At 35.4% G+C, this 21,923-nt stretch overlaps 1 protein-coding gene across 3 annotated transcripts; it reads right to left on the minus strand.

The window, feature by feature from the left end:
• Positions 1–521: 521 nt before the first annotated feature.
• Positions 522–15,518, minus strand: egfl6 (EGF-like-domain, multiple 6). Of its 3 annotated transcripts, none has more exons than XM_055216491.2 (13): positions 15,147–15,518; positions 11,737–11,843; positions 11,197–11,289; positions 9,497–9,616; positions 9,079–9,198; positions 8,730–8,864; positions 8,407–8,529; positions 6,548–6,610; positions 5,962–6,192; positions 2,635–2,700; positions 2,450–2,545; positions 1,707–1,969; positions 522–1,238 (listed from the first exon to the last, which is right to left on the minus strand). In XM_055216491.2, the coding sequence occupies exons 1-13, from the start codon at positions 15,215–15,217 to the stop codon at positions 1,131–1,133; spliced, it is 1,596 nt and encodes a 531-aa protein (XP_055072466.2). In that variant the 5' UTR covers positions 15,218–15,518; the 3' UTR covers positions 522–1,130. The 3 variants fall into 3 exon arrangements, with proteins under 3 accessions (XP_055072466.2, XP_073710836.1, XP_073710837.1); XM_073854735.1 differs by having other exon boundaries at positions 523–1,238; positions 2,635–2,694; positions 5,923–6,192; positions 15,147–15,517; XM_073854736.1 differs by lacking the exon at positions 6,548–6,610 and having other exon boundaries at positions 523–1,238; positions 2,635–2,694; positions 5,923–6,192; positions 15,147–15,517.
• Between the last annotated feature and the right edge of the window lie 6,405 nt (positions 15,519–21,923).

Here is a 21,923-nt window from a genome sequence, read left to right on the forward strand (position 1 = left end):
AGGGGCAACAAGTATATTTCTAATTTTACAACCCATACTGCAAAAAATATATTTTTCCTGGCCTAAATAATAAAGTATGTATAAAATGTGAATCTAAGTATAAAATGTTTAAGTATGTATAAAGTATAAAATTATAAGTATATTTTTGCAGTCAAAATATATTTTATTTGAATCTACCTGTTAATAAATCTGTTATGTTTACCGGTTTGTGAAAAACAGTTTTTCTTTCAATGCGACGTGAATAGAAAAACTTTACAATATATTTATTTTTAAAATATATTTTAAAATATAAAAAATGGCCAAAAATATATTGGTAAAAATACATTTTTGTAAACATATTTCAAAATATATTTCAGTGCATATATTTCTGACCATTGTTTGTATATTTTGAAATATATTTTAAAAATAAATATATTGTAAATTTTTGCCATATGGGTCTTGAGTGTGTCACAATGAAAAAATTTGAATTATTATGACAGAAATATGACCAGGACGTAATGTTTAAGAAATGCCTTTTTTAATTTATGCAACTTAATTTACAACTAAAATAAACACATTTCAGTGTGTAAATGTGACCGGTAGTTCTCATTATGTCCTCAAAGAGTTTTTTAACATGACATGACAAAATGTGAAAAAGAATGTAACATTTTAAAGGGAAGTTTGTGGTTTAAGGATTATTAAGGATTATTATTAACTAATAATTAATAATAATCCTCTATAAAACAGATAACCGTTAAATTAACAGACATAGGCCTACAAAAATGGTAAATCACTTAAAAGTAGTTTAATGTAATGCCACTTTAAAGCCAAATGTACAGCTGTTATAATGTTACAATGTTTATATAATAATCATACAAATAGTGAAAGGAATCCATCAGAAAACCTCAGAACATAATATCCATAACACATATATAAAATGTCTTTTAACAGAGTCAGAAAACTCTTATTCACTGTATGTTATCACCTTTTAGCAACTTTTTTGTTGCTGTAGAGGTTATTAGGAACACACGCATGCACGCATGCACGCACACTCACACACGCACGCACGCACACACACACACACACACACACACACACACACACACACACACACACACGGACACACACACACAATGTCATCAGTGATGTCATTAAAAGATGACAGTTTCATCATCTGAACAGGGTCCTGAGATCAGAACCACATTATCCAGCCCGATTTCACCAGTTACTGATCTCCCACGTTCAGCTTCAAAGATGATCTGAGAAAACAAGATAAAAAGTCTAAAATCATTTCATTCAAAATGTGTTGCCATGATTAATCCATCCACACGATTCTAATATATTTCGAAATGTTGCTATTACGTTACAAATACATCACCTTTAAAGGAACAGTATGTAGGATTGTGGCCCAAACTGGTATTGCAATCACAAAACTTGTGGCTAAAACTGGTACTGCAATTACACAACTGGTGGCCAATACACAAAATGACAACATAAACATCAGTTGAGGGCTGCAACTCCCCTTTTTAAATGACAATATCCTGGCCAGACCACTGTTGTGAGTGATATAAGTATTTGAAATGACAATGATTTCTTAATGTCTAGTGACATATAAGGGCCATTTTATGACTAATTGATACAAATTTCTTACATACTGTTCCTTTAAAGTAACCAAGTCAGTTCATTTTAGTAGAAATGTTCCACCTGCAAATGCAGGATTGTCTTACCGTCTCTGGTGCTGTTTCTGTCCAGGTTATTGTGATATTCACTGACTGCCAATCCTGTTTGAGACTTTGCCTTCTCTCCCAAATGGCATAAGCACTGCTGTCCGACAGCACCCGTAAGACGCCCATATGCTGCCCCAAAATACGATAATCAAATTTAAGACAAAAGCTGCTCTGACGCATGTAATCATCCAGTAGAAGATTCATTCTGGCTTTCTCTTTCCTGTTGCCCACAAGGCCATAGAGAGCCATGTGGTAGTCCAATCCTAAAACAACAACACAAATAACATACTGATGGTGTTAAATAAAGTTTTATTCGAGAGTTAATATATGTACACTAAAACAAACATTACACGCCATTTATCCTGGTCATGATCATAAAGATAAAGTGTGGAATGGATTTTTCTGTCTTTCTGACGGCAGACAGTAATAAACCATTGCCATTATGTATGTTGTATTTTGTTGTTCGCTTTGTTATATGTCATTATTATGTGTATTTTTTCATTTGAATAAATGTTACATGATTGTTGATCTTAGTCATGTTTTCTGCCTATAGGGACTACAGATGAAAAGTAGTAATTGTAACTAATTCTGGCATATTTACATGGTGTATTTACAACAATGTTCATGAATATACATGGTCACTATTAAATAAACAATAAAAAAATAACAAATACATTGGTGTGGTCTTTTCTACCCAATGTCAAAGCAACATAATTAAATTAAAATGCGAGGTAAATACGTACCGTTTTCATTATACTTAATCATCCAATCCAAATCGTCCTCGATATCCTGAACCCATTCACAAGCCCCGTGATCAAAGTTACAGTCTGTCAGAAACCCTGCACAAACAAACATATTCATATAAACACAACAGAATCAGCATCATCTTTTCCAAAGACAAAAGCAGGATAAATAGAAGTCTTCTTACTTTCCTTCAATGGAGCTGCTTGGATCTCCTTCGGCTCTTCTGGACTGAATTCAGGTCCAAACTCATCTGGAATTATAAAAGGAAACACACAGCAGATTAAAAGCATTTTCAGTCACTGTCAATGCAAAGAAACAGACAGACAGATGAGTGAAAGTTTCTTCTAAGTTTATGTTGCAGGTTTTGGTAGATCAGATCAGCTGTGCTGTGACACCAAACTCAAGTGTTTAGATACCCGATTTCTTTTAAGCACAGTTTACGTTTGATAGTGAAGTATCTGCACATTTGGAGAATCAAGAAGGTTTTTGGATCGGCGTGTGGCCACTAGCCTGAAGTTTTATGTCTCTGATGTTGGCTTCTGAAGAGCAGACGTGTTCTCAGGCTAACCGAAGGAGGTGAGGGGAGTTTCCAGAAGATTACCTGACTGATGAAAGACATTGGGTCTCGGACCGTCAAACAGCTGTTCTCCAGCACGCTAATAAAAGGCTTTAGGTCTTTCCTGCCTCATAATCTCAACACAAGCGTGGAATTTTCTCCTCAGAGCTCATGTGTGTGTCTCGGGCTTGTCTACTCCTGCCTTATCTCTATCAATATCAAACATGAAGGGAAGATGCTCTACAGCTTTGTGTCTTGTTGAGAGATTTAGAGCATCAAAAACCGCCTAAAAATTTTTCCTTCCATAATGAGAAGAGCAGAAAGGCATTCAGGTTTCGAATATTTCACAGTTTGTCGTTTTTGTGTACTTTTATGGTGATGTTCAGTGTAACGTGTTTGTCCTGAAGATATTTGACTGTGAGGATTAAAGGAGGAAAGTTTTTCTTCTACAGGTCACAGAGGTTCAGAAGATTCATCTTCTCTGACAGCTTGACTGATCTCTTGCCTTTCAGTATGAGATCAGCTTTTGTTAGCATGACCCCACAGAACAAAACACTGCTTTTAGTGAATATAAATAAAAGATATTGTTTTATACTGAAAGCATGTATGTTTCAGACAGCTTTCTTTTTACATAGGATTTTATTCCTCACATGAGATGATATTTTTATATTATTGCCTCCCTAAGACAAATCGCTTGGTTGTTTTCCTCACTTTTGTAAGTTGCATTGGATAAAAGTGTCTGTTAAATGCCTAAATGTTATGAGAAGTTATTTTATGAGCTATTATTTCCCTCGACACTCCAGAATGTTTCCTGTAAACACCATTAAAGCTTCTTTCCGCTTATGGAAAAGCTGAAATGTAGTGATGAAATGAGTAAACGAAGACTCTTTGTCTGTAGTACATTTACTATACATCTCCATACTGTACAGCTGTAGATGTCATTACAGTAGATTAAAGGGCACTTATTATGCAAAATCCACTTTTATAAAATATTTGGACATAATGTGTGTTGGCAGTGTGTGAACAAAACCATCCTACAATGAAAAAAATCCACCCGCTCCTTGTTTTTTAATCCCCATTAAACAAAGGCAAGCTCATTAGACATGTTGTTTTGAGTCTCTTATCAATGTGAGGTCACATAGATAAAGCCCCGCCCACTTACAGTCCTACATTACCATAGTTTCCACCCTCAGCGAGTTGTACTCTCTCAGACTGTATTAATCAGATCTATTTGAACTGAAAGCGCTCACTGTCTGTTTGTAAGGGAGCGAGGAGCTGGAGCTCATTTGCATTTAATGGTTCAGACATTAAAACAGCACAATTTTGCTCCCACCCAAAAAGGGTCATTTTGGACATGCTATTATAAATGATCTGTGGGGTATTTTGAGCTGAAACTTCACAGACACATTCTGAGCACACTTGACTTACATCTTGTAAAAAGGCAATAATAGGAGCCCTTTAATGTAGTGGGAACGGTTGGGTTTAAACATCCTGAACTGAATTCAGACCTCATTTCTTTGTTTTTCTCTGTCTTTGATAAAATACCTTTTTCATATTTTATCTATTGTGACCATTTATGCTATAGCCTACAGAAGTTTGAATGAACCGGTATATAAAACAGGAAATTGTCTTTTGGTAGCACAGCTGTCTCTAGATCAGTTGACCTCAACCATTTAAAGCTCACTCGCATTGTTCTCAACAATATCTGAAGCCCCACCTCACAGTTTATAACCAACAAAATATACAAAGATGTGTTTTCATTATAAAAACCCACTTAAAATATCTTTATCTTTTAGTTCATTTTAGTTTATTTTTTTAATCATTTTAAGCCATCTTGAGACCTCATTAATAGTTAGTTGAAAAATGTTAATCTAGATGATCTTCAGTCTACATCACACATCAGTTCTTCAAATGAGGACGTTTAAATGAAAGTTAAAAAATAATAAAATAATAAATTCCCTACACTGCAAAAATTACTTTAAGTACAAATATCTAAAAATTCAAGATGCATTTTTTGATGAGCAAAATGACCTGAGAAAATAAGAAAAAATGTCATTTTAGTGCATTTGTGCTTAAAACAAGCAAAAAACTGCTTAAAAACCTACACTGCAAAAATGTTTTTCAAGAAAAAAAGTTCTTAGAATTTTTGTCTTGTTTTCAGTAAAAATATAAAAAAATGCTTAAATTAAGATGCTTCTTCTTGATGAGCAAAACGACCGAAGAAAATAAGTTTTTAGACCAAAAATATCAACTTAATATCAATTTTTCTTAAACACAAAATTCAAGAAAAATTCAAGAAAAATTTGCTTACCCCATTGGCAGATTTTTTTGCTTGTTTTATGCTCAAAATCACTTAAAGTTGATATTTTTGGTCTAAAAACTAGACTTATTTTCTTGGGTCATTTTGCTCATCAAGAAAAAGCTTTTTTTGATATTTTTACTGAAAACAAGACAAAAATACTAAGTGAGAAACTAAAAACGAGTCTAATATATACAGTTTGTACAGTATAAAATGCATTACGTCTATGGAATGTCCCCACAAAACATGGAAACCAGCATGTGTGTGTGTGTGTGTGTGTGTTTGTGTGTGTTGGCAGCGTAACAAAGCTCCTGTCAGTGGTTGGAAACTTGGCTAATATTTAGAAGATTGAAGGTTTGACTCTTTGTTGCTTATAAAGCTCTTACTGTATCTGGCACTGTAATTGTTGCTTGCTGATGTATTTTAAAATGCATTTCTGCTTCAATAAGTTCAGCCAAAAAGTATTTTCCGATGCATATAAACTAAATTATACTCTGGTATGTCCAGCGTCAGCACATTACTTGCATTCTTAAGGATCAGTAAATATGCACTTTAAATAGCAGCCGCCTTGTCGACAGTACTGTATGAAGAGGACGGATTATTTTTGGGTGAGAGTCACTCATAGAACACATCGCCTCTGGGGTTCAGCTCCTCACCCTCCAGCTGGTTTTCAGTGTCGTCCTCTTCCTCCTCCTCCTCCTCTTCCTCCTCCTCCTCCTCCTCCTCAGGAATTCTTGGGGTTTCCACTGGAGCACCGATGTACACCTCTCCGTCATAATCGAAGGGTTGCAGGTGAAGTCTCGGAGCTTCGGTCACCACAGATTCTGGGATGGTGTTGTCAGATTTGCCCCCCAGAATCCGGGGCTTTACGTGCACATCAGGAATAGCTGTGAAACGATGATGAAGTTTAAAGTATGAAGACCAGAAAAAGCAAAGCATAACCTGTTAAGAGACTGGATTGAAGATTGAGTTTAGAGCCATGAACAAATTCACACTCCACAACTTACCAGTGTTGATATGATTCATGCAATTACAGCATTGCATTAAAGCCACATCGTGCATTATGTGGCTGCGTGTACTGGCATTAAGGAAGCTGTTTCATGCGAGTCAAAGGTTATTGGGTCACATTTGCAATGCATTAAGATCAGAGAAATGATATAGATCTTTGTCAATAATGTCATTTATAAAGGTCAGCAGAGACAGCCATTAAACGTTTAGCCTGCATTTTCCAATCATTCTCACCATTGAGAAACCCATCAGCACTGCCTTTATCATCAGCCCACGATCTGTGATAAAACGGCTTGACTATAAACACACAGAGGAATTCATTTTATTGCTCAGAGGTTGTAGTTCACTTCATTTGCTCTTGAAATAACTTCATGAAAAACGTTTTTAGTTCAGGTTAAATTTAGGCTTTGGGGCAACCCGAGTCCAATCTGACCCAATGAGATTTCTTCACAGGAGACAACAGACACCACTGGGCTTTTTTTACAAAATATATCTTAACAGAAATCTCACTCCTGTCTAAGTGAAGCAACTAAACAATACTAAACTTTGATTTCCAAAATTACATGATATTGATTTATAAAGAAGAGATCTCCAGTGATTCCACTGCATGGACGGGCTGCGTTCACTTTGTCTGTCTGCAGATATTTACACAGGTGGGATTTCAATCTCAGGTTTTCCCAAAGTAACATCTGTGACATTCAGAAGCTCTTTAGAGGAAATGACTTTTGGATCTGCTGATCATTTCACATTCTTTCAGAGCTTTTTTATTTTATAATGTCAGATGCAAACACTGTATTTACACAACCGAGTCAGATCATATTCATATACAACATATACAGTACACTGCCTGTCAAATGTTTAGACACACTTATATTATATTTGTACTATTTAAATAAAACTGAAGTTGTCACATACATAAGAAGTGTTTCGAAATGGTAAACAATTTTTGAAGATCTTAAATTTTTGCTTTCTCTAGATCACAGACCTCATACAGGTGCATGCTGGGATATGGCAAAAAATATATTTTTTGAATACAAATTTAAATAAATTTTAAAATATAAAAAAAATTTAACCAATATTTTTTTGTATATTTTAAAATAAAGGCTATTTTAAAAATAAACATGTTTTAAAGCATTTTATATTCATGTTGCATTGGAAGAAAAACTTTGTTTATGTTATAACCTGTAAACATAACAGGTTTAACCCGCTAATTGGCGCTGTCCCGTGAGCGGGAAACCTACGTTTATTTCAATATTTTCTATGTAAATGTTAATCTATCACGACAAACTATATATTGTTGGAAAGGTCTAAGAATGTAGATTTCAAAACCTTTTAGCAGTAATAATAATGCAGTAACTGTAATTTATTCATTTGTGACACAAGTATGCAGCAAACCTCAAAGCAAAACAGCACAAACCTCAGTTTTTTGACAATTTTATGTATTAAAAATTATACTATATTGCATTTTTATTTATTACAAATAAATGTAAACTACTTTAAAAAAAAATATATTTTCACCTCCAGACACTTCCCTAAAAAACGTTGAAGTGTCTTCTTTAAAACCAAAAATTACCAAAATTAAAACCAAAATTAGGCTTCTAGACAAAAAAATGCCAGAGTTATATTAATTTAAAGGTGTATATCACCTTTTCACCAACCCCCCACTCAAAAAGGGCTGCGCCAGTTAAAGGGTTAAAAAGGTTAAAATGTAATATATTTTCAACTGCAAAAATATACTTTATAAACTTTTATATTTTGGCCAGAAAAATATCTTTTTTGCTGTATGGGTTGTAGAAATGTATTTGTTGCCCCTGAAATACATTTTGCTATATATGTTGATATATGAAGGCTAAAACTAAATATATTCTCAAAAATATATTTAATTAAGCTTTACTTTCTACAAAAGGTATTTAGCATATATTTAAAACATATTTTTGGCCAGAGAAATGAATTTTTTGCCGTACTGTATAGGACAGTAGGCTACTAAAGGATCACTATATAGATCATATTTTATGATCATGAAAAATATAAATTCGGTCCAAACATTTGATCTGTACTGTAGTAATGTCCTGCAGATTGTTTGAATCTCTTACCTGAGCAATCGAAGCCGCTGCCGCGGAAGCCCGGTCTGCATTTACATCTGTAAGATCCCGGAGTATTGATGCACTCAGCATGAGGACTACACTTGTGTGTCTCTGTCAAACACTCATTCACATCTGACAATTCAAAACAGAGATGTCATTTCAAAGCAGAAATGATTTTAAAGAATTTTATTGAAAAAGACTGGGAGTTAAACACCTTGTGAGAGCAAACTTGACCTAAACTATTATTGATTTCATGCACTTTAAATAATGAATGCTTTGTCTTTCCACCTAAAGTAAACTTTATTATCAGTCATATAAAAGCACTTTCTTACCAACACAGTCGTATTTTCCGTTGACATATTTGAGGTCATGACCACCCTGACACTTGCAGTAATAGCTGCCAAACGTATTTGTGCACTGACGATTTAAAGGACATTGATGCTTCCCAGTCTCACATTCATCGATGTCTAAAGAGAAACACAAGAGATCCTCTTTAGGCTTCTCATACCTAATGACTTAAATAAACAGTTTAATATATTTGCAAGCTGAGCAAACCAAGAAAAACATGATCTAGGATTAATTTCTGTATTCTTGTTAATGATGATGATGATGATGATGATGATTATTGAGTGATATCACTGCTCCGTAGGTTTGGGATGAGAGATTGTGTCATGTTCTTACCCACACACGTCTTTCCATCAGGTCCCAGCTGAAGACCAGCAGACGGGCAGAGACATCGAATCTCACCCTGAACTTCTTCACAACCGTACTGACAGTGAGCCAGCGTGCATGTTCTCGAATCTGAAGGACACATAACACTTTAGTGCTTTAGAGACATATTCATCTAATAGTTCACCCAAAAATGAAGATTCTCCCTCATCGCTCTGACATACACTTCAGTTTATTTCTTACACATATATCTGTTGTATGACTTATGTGCTCCTGTATAGCTCAGTGAGATCTTCGTAAGTTGTATTGACTGATATGTATAATATTTTACTTTAAATGGTTGTAGTATGAATAAGATCTTATCTCTACTAAACAGAGGACAGTAATGCAATGACATGCAGTTGAGACAGATGACAGGAGGGTTACTCACTGGTGCAGGAGCCGTCAGGCATCAACATGAAGCCGTTTAAACAGTAACACATGTAACTACCAAATGTGTTCATACAGCGATGCTCACAGGGCCGTGGCTTTACACCGCACTCATTGAGATCTGATGGAGAAGATGACAACATTCAGAAAAATACAGTCAATGGCCATGCAGAATAATATACTAAACATAGACCTCATCTGATTTTGATATAAAGGCATACGTTTGAAAAAATCTGAAAACAAAATGAGCCAGTATGAGCTCAGAACTTCTTCAGTAATGTTTATAAATCATCTCACTGTGAGACATGGAGATGCTGCTTGATAAATTGACAAGAGGAGATTTCTGCTAATTTTAGACTAAGGGTGACTAAACTGAAGATGATAAAATATCATTAAAACAACATCATTTATTTTGGATTTTTGTATGACAACACAAGTTACTTTTGTGTGCTATTTCACAGTTTGATAAATTACTATTAATCTGAAATGTGGAAAAATACAGGTTAAGCATGAAGAGACCCAACATTTTTAAACATTTGTGCAGTAAAAAATAATGCTTGATTATTTTCAACCCAGCCGTTTGGGTTAAATTAATCCAGAAAATGTTTATCTTTGAAACAACAATAGGTTGAAACAACCCAGCATAGGTTCAATTACAATGCAGAGGGTTTTGGGTTTCTAACTTTTGGCCAAATGCTTTTTTTAGTGTGTAGCCTATACTGTTAAATGAAAATGCATTTAGCAAAAAATGACTCTCTTACCTAGTATTTTTGTCTTGTTTTCAGTAAAACTATCTAAAAATTCATAAATTAAGATGTATTTTCTTGATAAGCAAATTGACCTAGGAAAATAAGTCTAGTTTTTAGACAAAAAATTAGTGATGCACCGATGTATCGGCCGCCGATATTTATCGGCCAATTTTTGATGAATTTGAAACCATCGGCATATCGGCAATAGCACGAGAAAGGCCGATACCGATTGTTTATTAATTAACTGCATAAAGAAATCCATTATATGTTAAAAAAAAAAAAAGAGTTAAAGTTGTTAATAAAATAAATGAAAAAAAAAATCATATTTGAAGGTTGTTGTGCTGTCTTATTATATTTGTTTTAGCTTAATTGGTGCCTCTCTTATTATGTTGGTCAGTTAAATGTTAATTAGATCAATCCATGTTCAGTAAAAATAATTTGATGCAGAAATAAACTAGCTAATAGACCAACTGTATAGTTTTGTATACAAGTGTTTAAATCGGTATCGGCAATGGCCCAAAAAATCCTATCGGTGCATCCCTACAAAAAATATAAACTTTAAGTAAATTAGTGCTTAAAACAAGCAAAAGAAATCTGCCAATGGAATAAGAAAAAAAATTCTTGAAATAAGTTTACTTTTTTCATAAACACTTTATTCAAGAAATTTGTTCTTATTCCATTGGCAGATATTTTTTGCTTGTTTTAAGCACAAATGCACTTAAATTTGATATTTTTTGTTTAAAAAGTAGACTTATTTTCCCAGGTCATTTTGTTAATCAAAGAAAATACATCTTAATTTAAGAATTTTTAGATATTTTTTACTGAAAACAAGACAAAAGTACTTTTTTTCATTGTATTTCACTTCCAATATTTTCAAATAATATGGTGCAGTATGTGCAGACCAATACAAAGATTATAAATATAAATCATGCTGATGTTCAGCCGTACAGACCTTGACTGCATGTTTTTCCAGTGTATCCGGGGAAACACTTGCATTTATTTGGACCGACACACTCGCCATGTTTGCATGCCGGGTCACACTGGGCTGGTAAAACATTCAACCGTAGTGATATATTAGTAAAGGAAACCATTTAGAGTTAAGTTCAGAGACACACCACAAAAACTCTACATGTCTGGAAAACCAGAGCCGACATCCGTGTCTCCCAGACTTCCCCTGTACTTCTGTGTGGCTTTAAAGAAACATACAGAATCAAGATATCACATTTGCTTCTGGTTGGGGTATTTGCACAATGTTTATACAATGATTAATAAATCATAAGTCAGGAATTCTGTTCAACAGACTACAGTTAAAAACGGAAATATATCAAGTATATCTCTTAGGTTCTGTAGTTAAACCTGTACACACAGACCTTAGTGTGCCTTATACAGCAGGCTATGTATGTTGGATGTGGATTTTAGCTGGTGGTCACATTATATTGACTTCTGAAGCCTTTACAGAGTAATGAATCTGAAATAATGCCTCATCATTTACCTTCACAATGACCTTTACTGTTTCTCTTCCATCCATAACAACACTCCAGCCTGCTGCCATAGCGACACACACCTGCCAGACTCCGAGATGGGATTTCTCTTCTTTGCCTTTGGGTGGAAATGTATAGGATGAGGTGAGATTACTTTAAAAATGTATTTTGATACAATAACAATATTCCAGCATGTAGATATCAACTAGACTGTTTAGCATGTGCAGCCATTCAATACACAATCAGAGAGCATCAGAGAGCTACAGCGTGACGACACCGCAATATGTATATCAAATTCAACCAATGGTTGGGCGTGATGTCAAAGGTGGATTCCAGACAGCATTAAAAGATGAAAAGGAACGCCCACTTTATCTGGCATATGCCGAAGCAGGTGTACAGGTATGGCAGAAGCAGGGCTTTGAACTAGATTTTTTCCCCAATTGGTTCGTTCCGAACAGAAACAGTATTTTACGTTTCCGGTTTTAGGTTCAACCCTAAATTTGACTAACCTGAACCGGTTAGAACAAATAAATAAAGTTCCTGAACCGGTTAATAACGTTCCATGTCTGCTTTGGGACATACAAATAAGTAGGCTGATCTTTAGGACATTAAACTTAAATTATTATTCTACATAATTTTCCTTAAGTCTCTATCTCGTCATCAACTTTAAAAAAGGTTACATTATGTAAGCCGCATGACTGTAATTCTGACATGCCTATATTTGTTTCAGCATTACACATGAATTAAGGACAATTTCTGCCATGCCGTTTATTGGCAAACAACTTAAACAAATGTTTTTATTAGAAAAAGAAACACTGTGGTATTTTGAGATCATTTTTAGGGATGCACGATATATTGGCCGACATATCATTATCGGCCGATAACTGCTTATTTTTAATATTATCGGTTATCGGTCTTATAGCAAAATTAGGCCAATAAATGAAAGCCGATAAATTATGGATTATTTTGGTTTGTTGAACCACTTCACTTGCTCATTGCTGGCCATGTGGAGTTTTGTTTGGTGCTTTCTGTGACATAGCACGAAGATGACACGTGTTGCGGGCTTAAGAAGAGTATGCTAGTCTAGCGCAAATACAAGATCTCTGCGGTCTGGGAGTTTTTCATTGTGAAAATAATATGAATATTTATCGGCCTATAGATATCGGTTATCGGCCCCCAAATTTAAAGAGTTATTGGTATCGGCCAAAATTTCCATATCGGTGCATCCCTAATCATTTTGTTTGTATGTGTCCTGTCAAGAACAAAAAGATTGTTTGCTTTTTGAAACGCGTCTCTCCGTGTATGCTCTTTTGAGTGCAATTAAACACGCGCACACACACAGACGGAGGACGAATTCCAAACGGCGCTCCACATAAAGTGAAAATTAGGTTGTTTTTCAGTGCTTTATTCGCCAAATATAAACTACAGTATGAGGCACAGTAGCGCAACTCTCTCTCAAGTTTATACATCAAGAGTTCTGATCTTTGAAGGGATAATCACGTTTGATTGGAGTTGGACCGACACATTCATGTGGGTCTGTGCATACAGAAAATTGTTCACTTTAGAGCCTTTTTGCGGTTAAATTATTTAAAATCACTTAAGCATTAACATTTTCAAGCCTTTGAAACACGTGCAAATGATCTACTTTCACCCTATTTAAATTTGTGTATTAATCTGCAAATCGCATGCGAGCCGAACCGTGGGTCGTGATCTGTACGGATCATAATCAACTGCGATCTGTTACACCACTAATTAGTAAAAAACAAACATCTTGAGATACTTAGTAGCCTACAATATTTCCGTCTTACGATCGAGCATTAGAGACTTGGGCTTGAGTAAGTTAGGCTACTTGCTGGTGGCAAGCTTCTCATTTCTCCGATGAGTCAACGACGACCAGAAGTGAACTTCACCAAGTCATATTAGACAGAAATCTTGTCATAGAACAAAAAAATTACGGTATTAACCGGTAACCATTATTTTAAATAAACGATTCTGTTCCAGAACATATATTTTTTAAAGTTTCTGGTTTCGTTTCTGTTCCTTGCAAAAAAAAGTTTTCGTTTTCGTTCCGTGAACCGGTTCAAAGCCTTGGCCAGAAGTATGAAAATAAGATTCAGTGTCTCGTTCCCTTCCCAGGCAACTGAGGTTATCATTCGTAACATTTTTAATTCAGTTTTGATTTGTGTAGAGGTAACTGAGCAGGTGGAAAAATATAGCACACTATGAAATTGAGCTGAATAAGTTTTTTCTTTGAGATTTGACGGGTTTTAATCAGATGTTAATGTCTTTGATCTGGTTTGATTATTTTAAAAATTCTCTTAAACTTTATTAAACCTTTAAGGTGACACAATCAGATTTAATGTAATCTCTGGTGTGCAACAATCGCTCACATTAGAAATGAAGACTTTCTCAATCAACATCTTCTCTCTAATGGTTTCAAATTCGCACCAGATGTTTATAATTCTGCATGCTTGTCATGTTGATACCTAAATCTGGACAGGGCACCAGAGAGACCGAGTCAGGGTGTGAACTGACAGAAATAAACTCTCCTTACCGAATCTTCAGAAGCTCAAACAGGTGGCCACTGCTTATTAACACTTTGCCAAAAGTAGCTGCTAACTTTCCCATCACACGTCCCACTGGGTTAAAACGGTAACATACCGCAACAAATAAACAACTGTTGAGATGTAAATACTGACCGTAGCCTGTTCAGATATAATACATTAAAAACTCTGTGTTTTATATACTTATAGGGTTAGGGGAACAGAATTAGTTTTTGTGAAGCACCCTGTAATCTCTGTTGTAATATGAGTGCTATACAGAATATAAAAAGCAAATATTTCCTCCAGTAAAAAGACTGCTATGGTCACAAATGTTTTGCACATTGCACAGTTTAGCAGTAATTATACAGAAATATTTGACTGCAAGATTCTGTGATTTATTCATTAAACTCAAGTTAAATCATAGAATAAATACAATACTCACTGCAGAACTACAGAAATGACCATTTGAAGAGCATTCATAACATCTGATTGTTTCAGGTTTTTAGACTGCTATGCAACCAAACACAATGCAATGCAAAAGAAGAAGACTTCTGCTTCTCAAATACTTTTCCTAAAAAACAGACCTCAACTATCACATGACACTAACAATATACAACTACATCACAATCACAATTATATTAACACCACAGTCGAAACACAATCATGGCAATCACATCTTCACGAAAGATCTGAAGAACTGTCATTAGATTTGCAGTTAGTCTGCACACATCAGATTTTTTCATAACTCTATGCCAAATAAAAAAGAAATGAGAATTCATTGGAGCCGTGAAAGAGCAAACGATTGGGTGTTATGACAGAAGAAGACAATACAGAAATGTTGAGGCTCATTAACTTTTAGCATGAAAGTGAAGACATACCTGTATTGTGTAGATCCCAGAGAAAAACACAACAACAATGACAGAGCACTGATCCAGGTGAAATATTTCATGTTTGAGATCAAGATATCAGTCTCTATATCTCTGTTGGGTTATATTATAATCTCTACTGTCTGCTTTTCCTGTGCTTATGCATCCAGCAAAGAGTCCAAGCCAAACTTCTGCAGCACGTCTCTCTCTCTCTCTCTCTCTCTCTCTCTCTCTCTCTCTCTCTCTCTCGTCTCGTGTCTCTTCTCTCACAACTAAAATCCCACATGTGGTTGGTTGGGTGAAGTGACTGAAGTTCTTCTGTGGGGGCTATCGTGGACAACATCTCACTGAAACACAATCCATGATGTCTTGATTGATGGCTTCACGTCTCACTTCATTTCACTTCACACTGGGGGAGAAGAAAACCAGGATTAAATTTGCATTTTAACAATTGGCTTCTTTTCAATAGCGCGTGGATTTGAATTGAATCGCTCACCCCCACAAGATGTTGCATTGAAATGGCCAGAATAGGAATTTAAACACACATTTTGTGACAAAACAAACTCATTTCATGATTAATTTGAACGAATTATGCAAATATGTCATAAAATGTCAAAAACAGTTTATTAAAGGTGCAGTGTGTAATTTTTAGAAGGATCTCTTGACAGAAATGCAAAATAATATACAAAACTATATTATCAGGGGTGTATAAAGACCTTTTTATAATAAACTGGTGTGTTTTTATTACCTTAGAACAGTGCTTCTCAATTATTTTCTGTCACGCCCCCCCTAGAAAGAAGTAAACATTTCGCGCCCCCCCCCAACTCTCCGCCGTGCCTGTAAATAGTGTAATTTGTCTATAAAATTGCACATCTGCAAAACATTGTATCCTTATTAACATTAAAGAAAACACAAAAAAAGAAATATCGATCAACTTACAACAAAGAATAACTTTATTAACATTGTTTTTTAGTCTGTAACAGAAAAGACTTAAAAATGCATTAATTTGCCTGAAAAAAAATCAATCCTTATCAAGACCATTTGATACTGAAAAATTAAATTAAATATAATCAATAAATAATAATAAAAAACTCAAGCGGCTTATCAGCGTGATTGGGGTGTAATGTCTTTAAGCGACGGTGCAAAAAAAATCACTTCCTGAAAAAGTATTTTCCCAGGGGTCTCGCGAGCCCCCCCTGGGGGTCCCGCCCCACTATTTGAGAAGCACTGCCTTAGAATGAGACGTTTTTGTCTACATACACTGAGGGTCCCGTTACATGGAAGTCGCCATTTTGTGCCGCCATGTTTCTAAAGAAGCGCTAATGGGACAAACTTTTTTACTAAGTCGTCTCCATTGATGACGTGTTTTTCCGGTGTCGGATTCTCTATGCGTTTCAAAAGCGAGGGGTGAGCAGTGGACTGAGCCGTTGGTTGCAATTCGCAACTTCACCACTAGATGCTACTAAAATGTACACACTGCACTTTTAAAATAAAGACTTTTGATCATTTGATCTATTGATTATGAAACTGATGTGTGACTCCATTGAAAAGACTTTGGGGTAAATTGGAGAAATTTTTCTTTTACCCTAGTCCATAAAATTACATTTAAATCAATAAATATATAAACATTACATTAAAATGATTGATTTGATGCTAAATACATATTGTTTCTTGAAAGAGCCCGTTTTGTGTATATGTTTATGGGTTATGCACAGTTGAAAGCAGTCATTTTTCACTTTTTTCACAACCTCAATGACACTTTCATTCCTTCATTCATTCATTCAGTTGACAGATGTTTTTATCTAAAGTGACCCAAACCCCTGTGACCTGAGCGCTCTTCTAATCTATTCAGGGATTTAAAAGTCATTTGAAATTAATTTCTAAACAATGCCCAACCCTAAAGAAACCCACCCTGTGATCAAATACAGCTTGTTTCTTCGATTTCATCCAAGCAATTGTTATCATATTAAAGTTAAAATCATTGTCATTGTGTGTTTTACACAAGCAGTCCTCATATTGTCCTCAGTTCTTCTCTTCAGTAAAGTGAGGATCTCTGTTTGGACTTGTCATTAACAGCTGGGATGATCTTTGTCCATGAGAACCTCCCTCCCTCGTCTGCATCTTCAGATTAAACACTAACATCTCATCAGGCCTTGCAGAATTATTAGCATGATTAAAATAATCATGAGGATCTTACAAAGCCTATCAGATCAAATCTGTAAAGAGAGTGAGCGTGATGCTGCCAAAAACCAAAATGATGACGAACATCAAACTGTTGTGTTTACATTGTCAGCAAGTAAATCACATGAGCTCTGTGTTCACACGGGTAAAACAGACGTTACAACACAAGTTTTTACAAACATGACCTTAAACCAGATGTTTGCAGAAGATTGTTGGTGCATGACTTCAATTCCATTCAGACTATTTATACCCTACAGTACTTGTTGCTTCCCTTCATGACAGTATCTCTATTTGTCTTTCTACACAGCAGAAAGGAAATCATATGGATTTGGATAGACGCAGTAAAGTAATAATTTTCATTTTTCCAATACATTTCCATGGTGTGAGGCGTATCTGGAGGGCAAAGGTGCATGTAGCTGCAGGTTCTGTGCTTTACATGTAATGTTTGTCAGACAGGAGGTTTCTGAAGGCCTGAAGGCAGATCATCTGAAAGGAGATCACCAAACAAGCTTGAATTTGTCCTACAGACTGAAATGTAATTAGCCTGCAGAAAGATGCAGGTATACACGAGACCAAAATGTTTAATCTATTTTAGTAAACTTACGCTACAATCATTACAAATGTTATGAAACAGAATTTCGTGTTGTATTACACTTCATTTTCTTTGTGCATAATATAATTTGTGATCCATGAAGCATCATGCATTTTAAAATCCTCACATCAGAAACACATTCATTTTTTAGTCTCTATAGCTGATATTAATGCAAAGTGATCCAGTGAAATGTATTAATTACGGATAAGCTTATATAGACAAACCAGATACTTTCTCCAACATGTTAACATCTTAAGCCTTAATGTCAAATAATTTAGTGTTAAATAAAATTCACATTACTTCATACATCAAATATATATGTATATATATTTTTTGGTCATTGTTTTCTATATTTCAATATATATATATATATATATTATATATTTTCCTGGCCAAAGTATAAAAGTTTGTATAAAATGTATAAGTATGTATAAAATATAAAAGTATCTTATATATATATATATGACCAATGACCAAAAAAATATGTGCTGAAAGATATTTTGAAATATGTTTACAAAAATGTTTTTCTTTTTTTTCTTTTGAAATATATTTAAAAGCATTTATATTCACGTGGCATTGTAAATAAAACTTTACAAAACATAACAGGTTTGAAAAGGTTAAAAAATAAAAAGATTTTCATCTGCAAAAAATACTTTTAAATTTTATACATACTTATACATTTTATACAAACTTTTATACTTTGGCCAGGAAAATATATATATTTTTGCATTAAGGGTTGTAAAATTAGAAATGTATTTGTTGCTCCTGAAATGCATTTTGAAATATATGTTAATATATGAAGGTTAAAACTAAATATATTTACAAATTCCTAAATATATTTAATTAAGCTTTACTTTCTACAAAATGTATTTAGCATATATTGAAAAGATGTTTTTGGCCAGAGAAATGATTTTCTTTGCCGTCTGTAGGCCAACATAAAATGTAATTCCTAAAATAAAATCAAGAGAAATGTGTAATGAAGAATGTGTAGATTTAAGGAGATCTGTTTGTAAAGAAACTCCCTATCGTAAATGAACATGTCTGTACAACTGTTTTTGTGAGAAAACTATTTGAAGTATGCACAACATTTCTCTTGAGTGTACTTCACTTCTATCCACCAGGGGGCATCAGAAACAAAGTGTTTTTTATTTCTGCACATTCTTGAATTTCTTCTAGCATTGTTCCTGTTTTCTCTACATGACAAACACACTGTTATCTGTTTGACCTCTGACCTTCATAACTGCAGGTTTATAAAACTTTACTTCCTGCTATTGCTGGTCCATCCGCTTAGATAAAACACAAAGTATAGAAACTGTGTCCGGATAAACACCAGAGCACTGAAATGAAAAATATTTCCAACACTCGGATATTATTGCCATCGGGAGTGGAATTTTACCAGGGTTTGATCTACTGGAGATACGCTTGATTTCCAGCAGAGGTCTCTCTCTCTCTCGGGTGTGTTGTGTTTGCTATGAGGAAGTAACTGTGAGGGGGAGGACGTTGACTATCAGACCCTTATCAGAGTTCAAGTGAAACAGGGAAGGAGTCCGACAGAAATGAAAATGTTTATCCATTAACCATTGTGTGTTTTCAGGAAGCTGCTTACGAAGAAAGGTTTAGTTTTCTTTTTTTTTTAGATGAGCACCTTTAATTCCATGCTAATGAATCTCTGGAGGGCTATTATAATAATCATCTGAAAACAAATCAACCCATAAGAGAGCAAATCACAAAGGAGATCTCTTTAATATCTCAGTGGTTTCCTCAAGGGTAGAATTCACTAGGAATGGATTACGCCCACCAATAGCATACGGCGGGTGGTTTTAGTACTTGATTTACTAAAGGACTTTAGCACCTGAGGTAACGCCCCAAAACACACTTACAACAAGTGCCCAATGCAACATGCATGCCGCAATTCCTCATCTTGATGGCTGTTTTAAATGCAATCTGTGATGCTTCACTGGGCCTGCACAGCATCACTCACGACATCTCCATTAAAATGCTTAAGTGCTTGTAGACACATGCGTGCTATTTATAACATCAGCAAAAGTTTGGTGAATTCAACAGTTTAGTGAATTTCCCCTATGAAATAACTTTCACTTTTAAAATAAGATCCAGTACATGCGTCTCCAGATCAAGCTGAAGTTGATTAAATCTCCATTAAATCTGTTGAGCGATCACATGTTCCTCAAGGTGTCTGTATGTCTTAAACACAAGCAATGTTAATGTCATTAAAATCTGATGAGACATATTGAACGACTGACAGCAAAACAAAGGTTTGTTGGTGCCAGACAGAATCCACAATGCTTCTCGCTGTCTTTGCCTATATAAGGAGCTGAGAGAGAAGAGAGGTAGAGAGTTATTTCGAAAGTTTGACACAACCACATCCTGCTGTATGTGGGGTGATGACAGAGATCTGAGGCGCTGTAGTTCCTCTGTCATACTGACCCAACACTATTAAACAGAGATAACAGAGGGGGCGATCTAATAATGTATCATGTCAGAAGATTAAAGCTGAAGCTACGTAGCATTAGTATGCTATATAACTCCTGTCCCCGAGGAAATGCTTAATGCTCAGACAGTTTTCTTTCTGCCACCAGAGGCTTAATGGAGATCGGAGTTGTTTCTGTAAAGTTTTTTATTATTGGTGCATATAGTAGAGAGCTAAGATGAGAAAACTTTTGGATGAAGTCTCGGCCATTTTGGTATAAGAACGCTTTAATAGCAAGAAAGCAGACGCTGCATCAGATTGAAGCCGTGTAGAGAGTCACACATATACGTCATCCGGCTCACTTCACTAACACACAATAATCAGATGTGAACCTGACAGATTTCAGTCACAGTGAAACAACTGTAACATCAATTACAGCAATCATTTTATTGATAAACAATCTTACTACACTGCTACAATTGCATGCATGTATCAGATTAAATTATATTGCAATATACTGAAAAATCCAGCAAAGACAAGGATAAGGTAGCTGGTTTTAGCTGGTTTAAAGTGGCAGTAGCTGGTATAAGCTGGTCCTCCCAGCCAGGCAAAGCTGGTCATGCTGGTGGTGGGTCAGCTGGTATTCCAGCCTAACCAGCTAAGTCCAGCTAGACCAGCTTAAAAAGTGACCAAAACACAGCTAGATCAGCTTGCTACACCAGCAATACCAGCTAAAACCAGTTTATGCTGGATTTAGAATCTGTATATCATATTGCTAAATGAAATACTTTTAGATTGACAGGTAGGGTTTATATCCCTGCTAAAAAAACAACATTAGACACCATCACAGAAATTTTATTGTTTTTTTTGGAATATTATTGGTTCTAATGGAATATGGCCCAAAACACACTACAGTGTAGTGGTTTAATGGAAAAGCTAATGGTTCCTGTTGGTATTTTAATGGAAACCATTAGAATTTTCTGTAATGGTTTTATTATTTTTTTCAGCAGAGATGGATCGCGTCCCTGCTGAAAAAAACAGCATACCAGCATATGTTATGTTTTGGTGCTGGTATGCTGGTGAACACCAGCTAAACCAGTATCAGCACCAGCATTAGCACCAGCTAAACCAGCACCAAACCAGCATTCGCACCCGCATCCCAATGCTGGTCATCATAGACTAAATCACCAGTTGTGTGATTGCAGTACCAGTTTTGGCCACAATCCGACATACTGTTCCTTTAAAATACGTCTCACAGTTTTGTCAAAACATTGCTGCAGTTTACGATATTCAACCGCGGTACAATCGCTCTCAGTACTGCGGTTCGTTACCGCCATGGTAACACAAAATGACGCAGATGTTCGTAAAATAACTTTATCACAAACATATTTGTGTGTATTGAGAGCAGCGCACGCACAGTTCCAGCTGTCCTTTGAGGATGTGTGCGCAGACGCGCGAGCTGTTGGGACCGAGACCCTCTCTGTTGCGTAACACACTTTCAATCTATCATGGATTTTTAATAAGAAATTATTAATGAAAGACATATTTAACACATACTGACGTTTTATAGACTAAAGCTATTTGAAGG

The sequence above is a fragment of the Misgurnus anguillicaudatus genome, chromosome 17 (genome assembly GCF_027580225.2).
Source record: "Misgurnus anguillicaudatus chromosome 17, ASM2758022v2, whole genome shotgun sequence".
NCBI classification, from domain to species: Eukaryota; Metazoa; Chordata; class Actinopteri; order Cypriniformes; family Cobitidae; genus Misgurnus; species Misgurnus anguillicaudatus.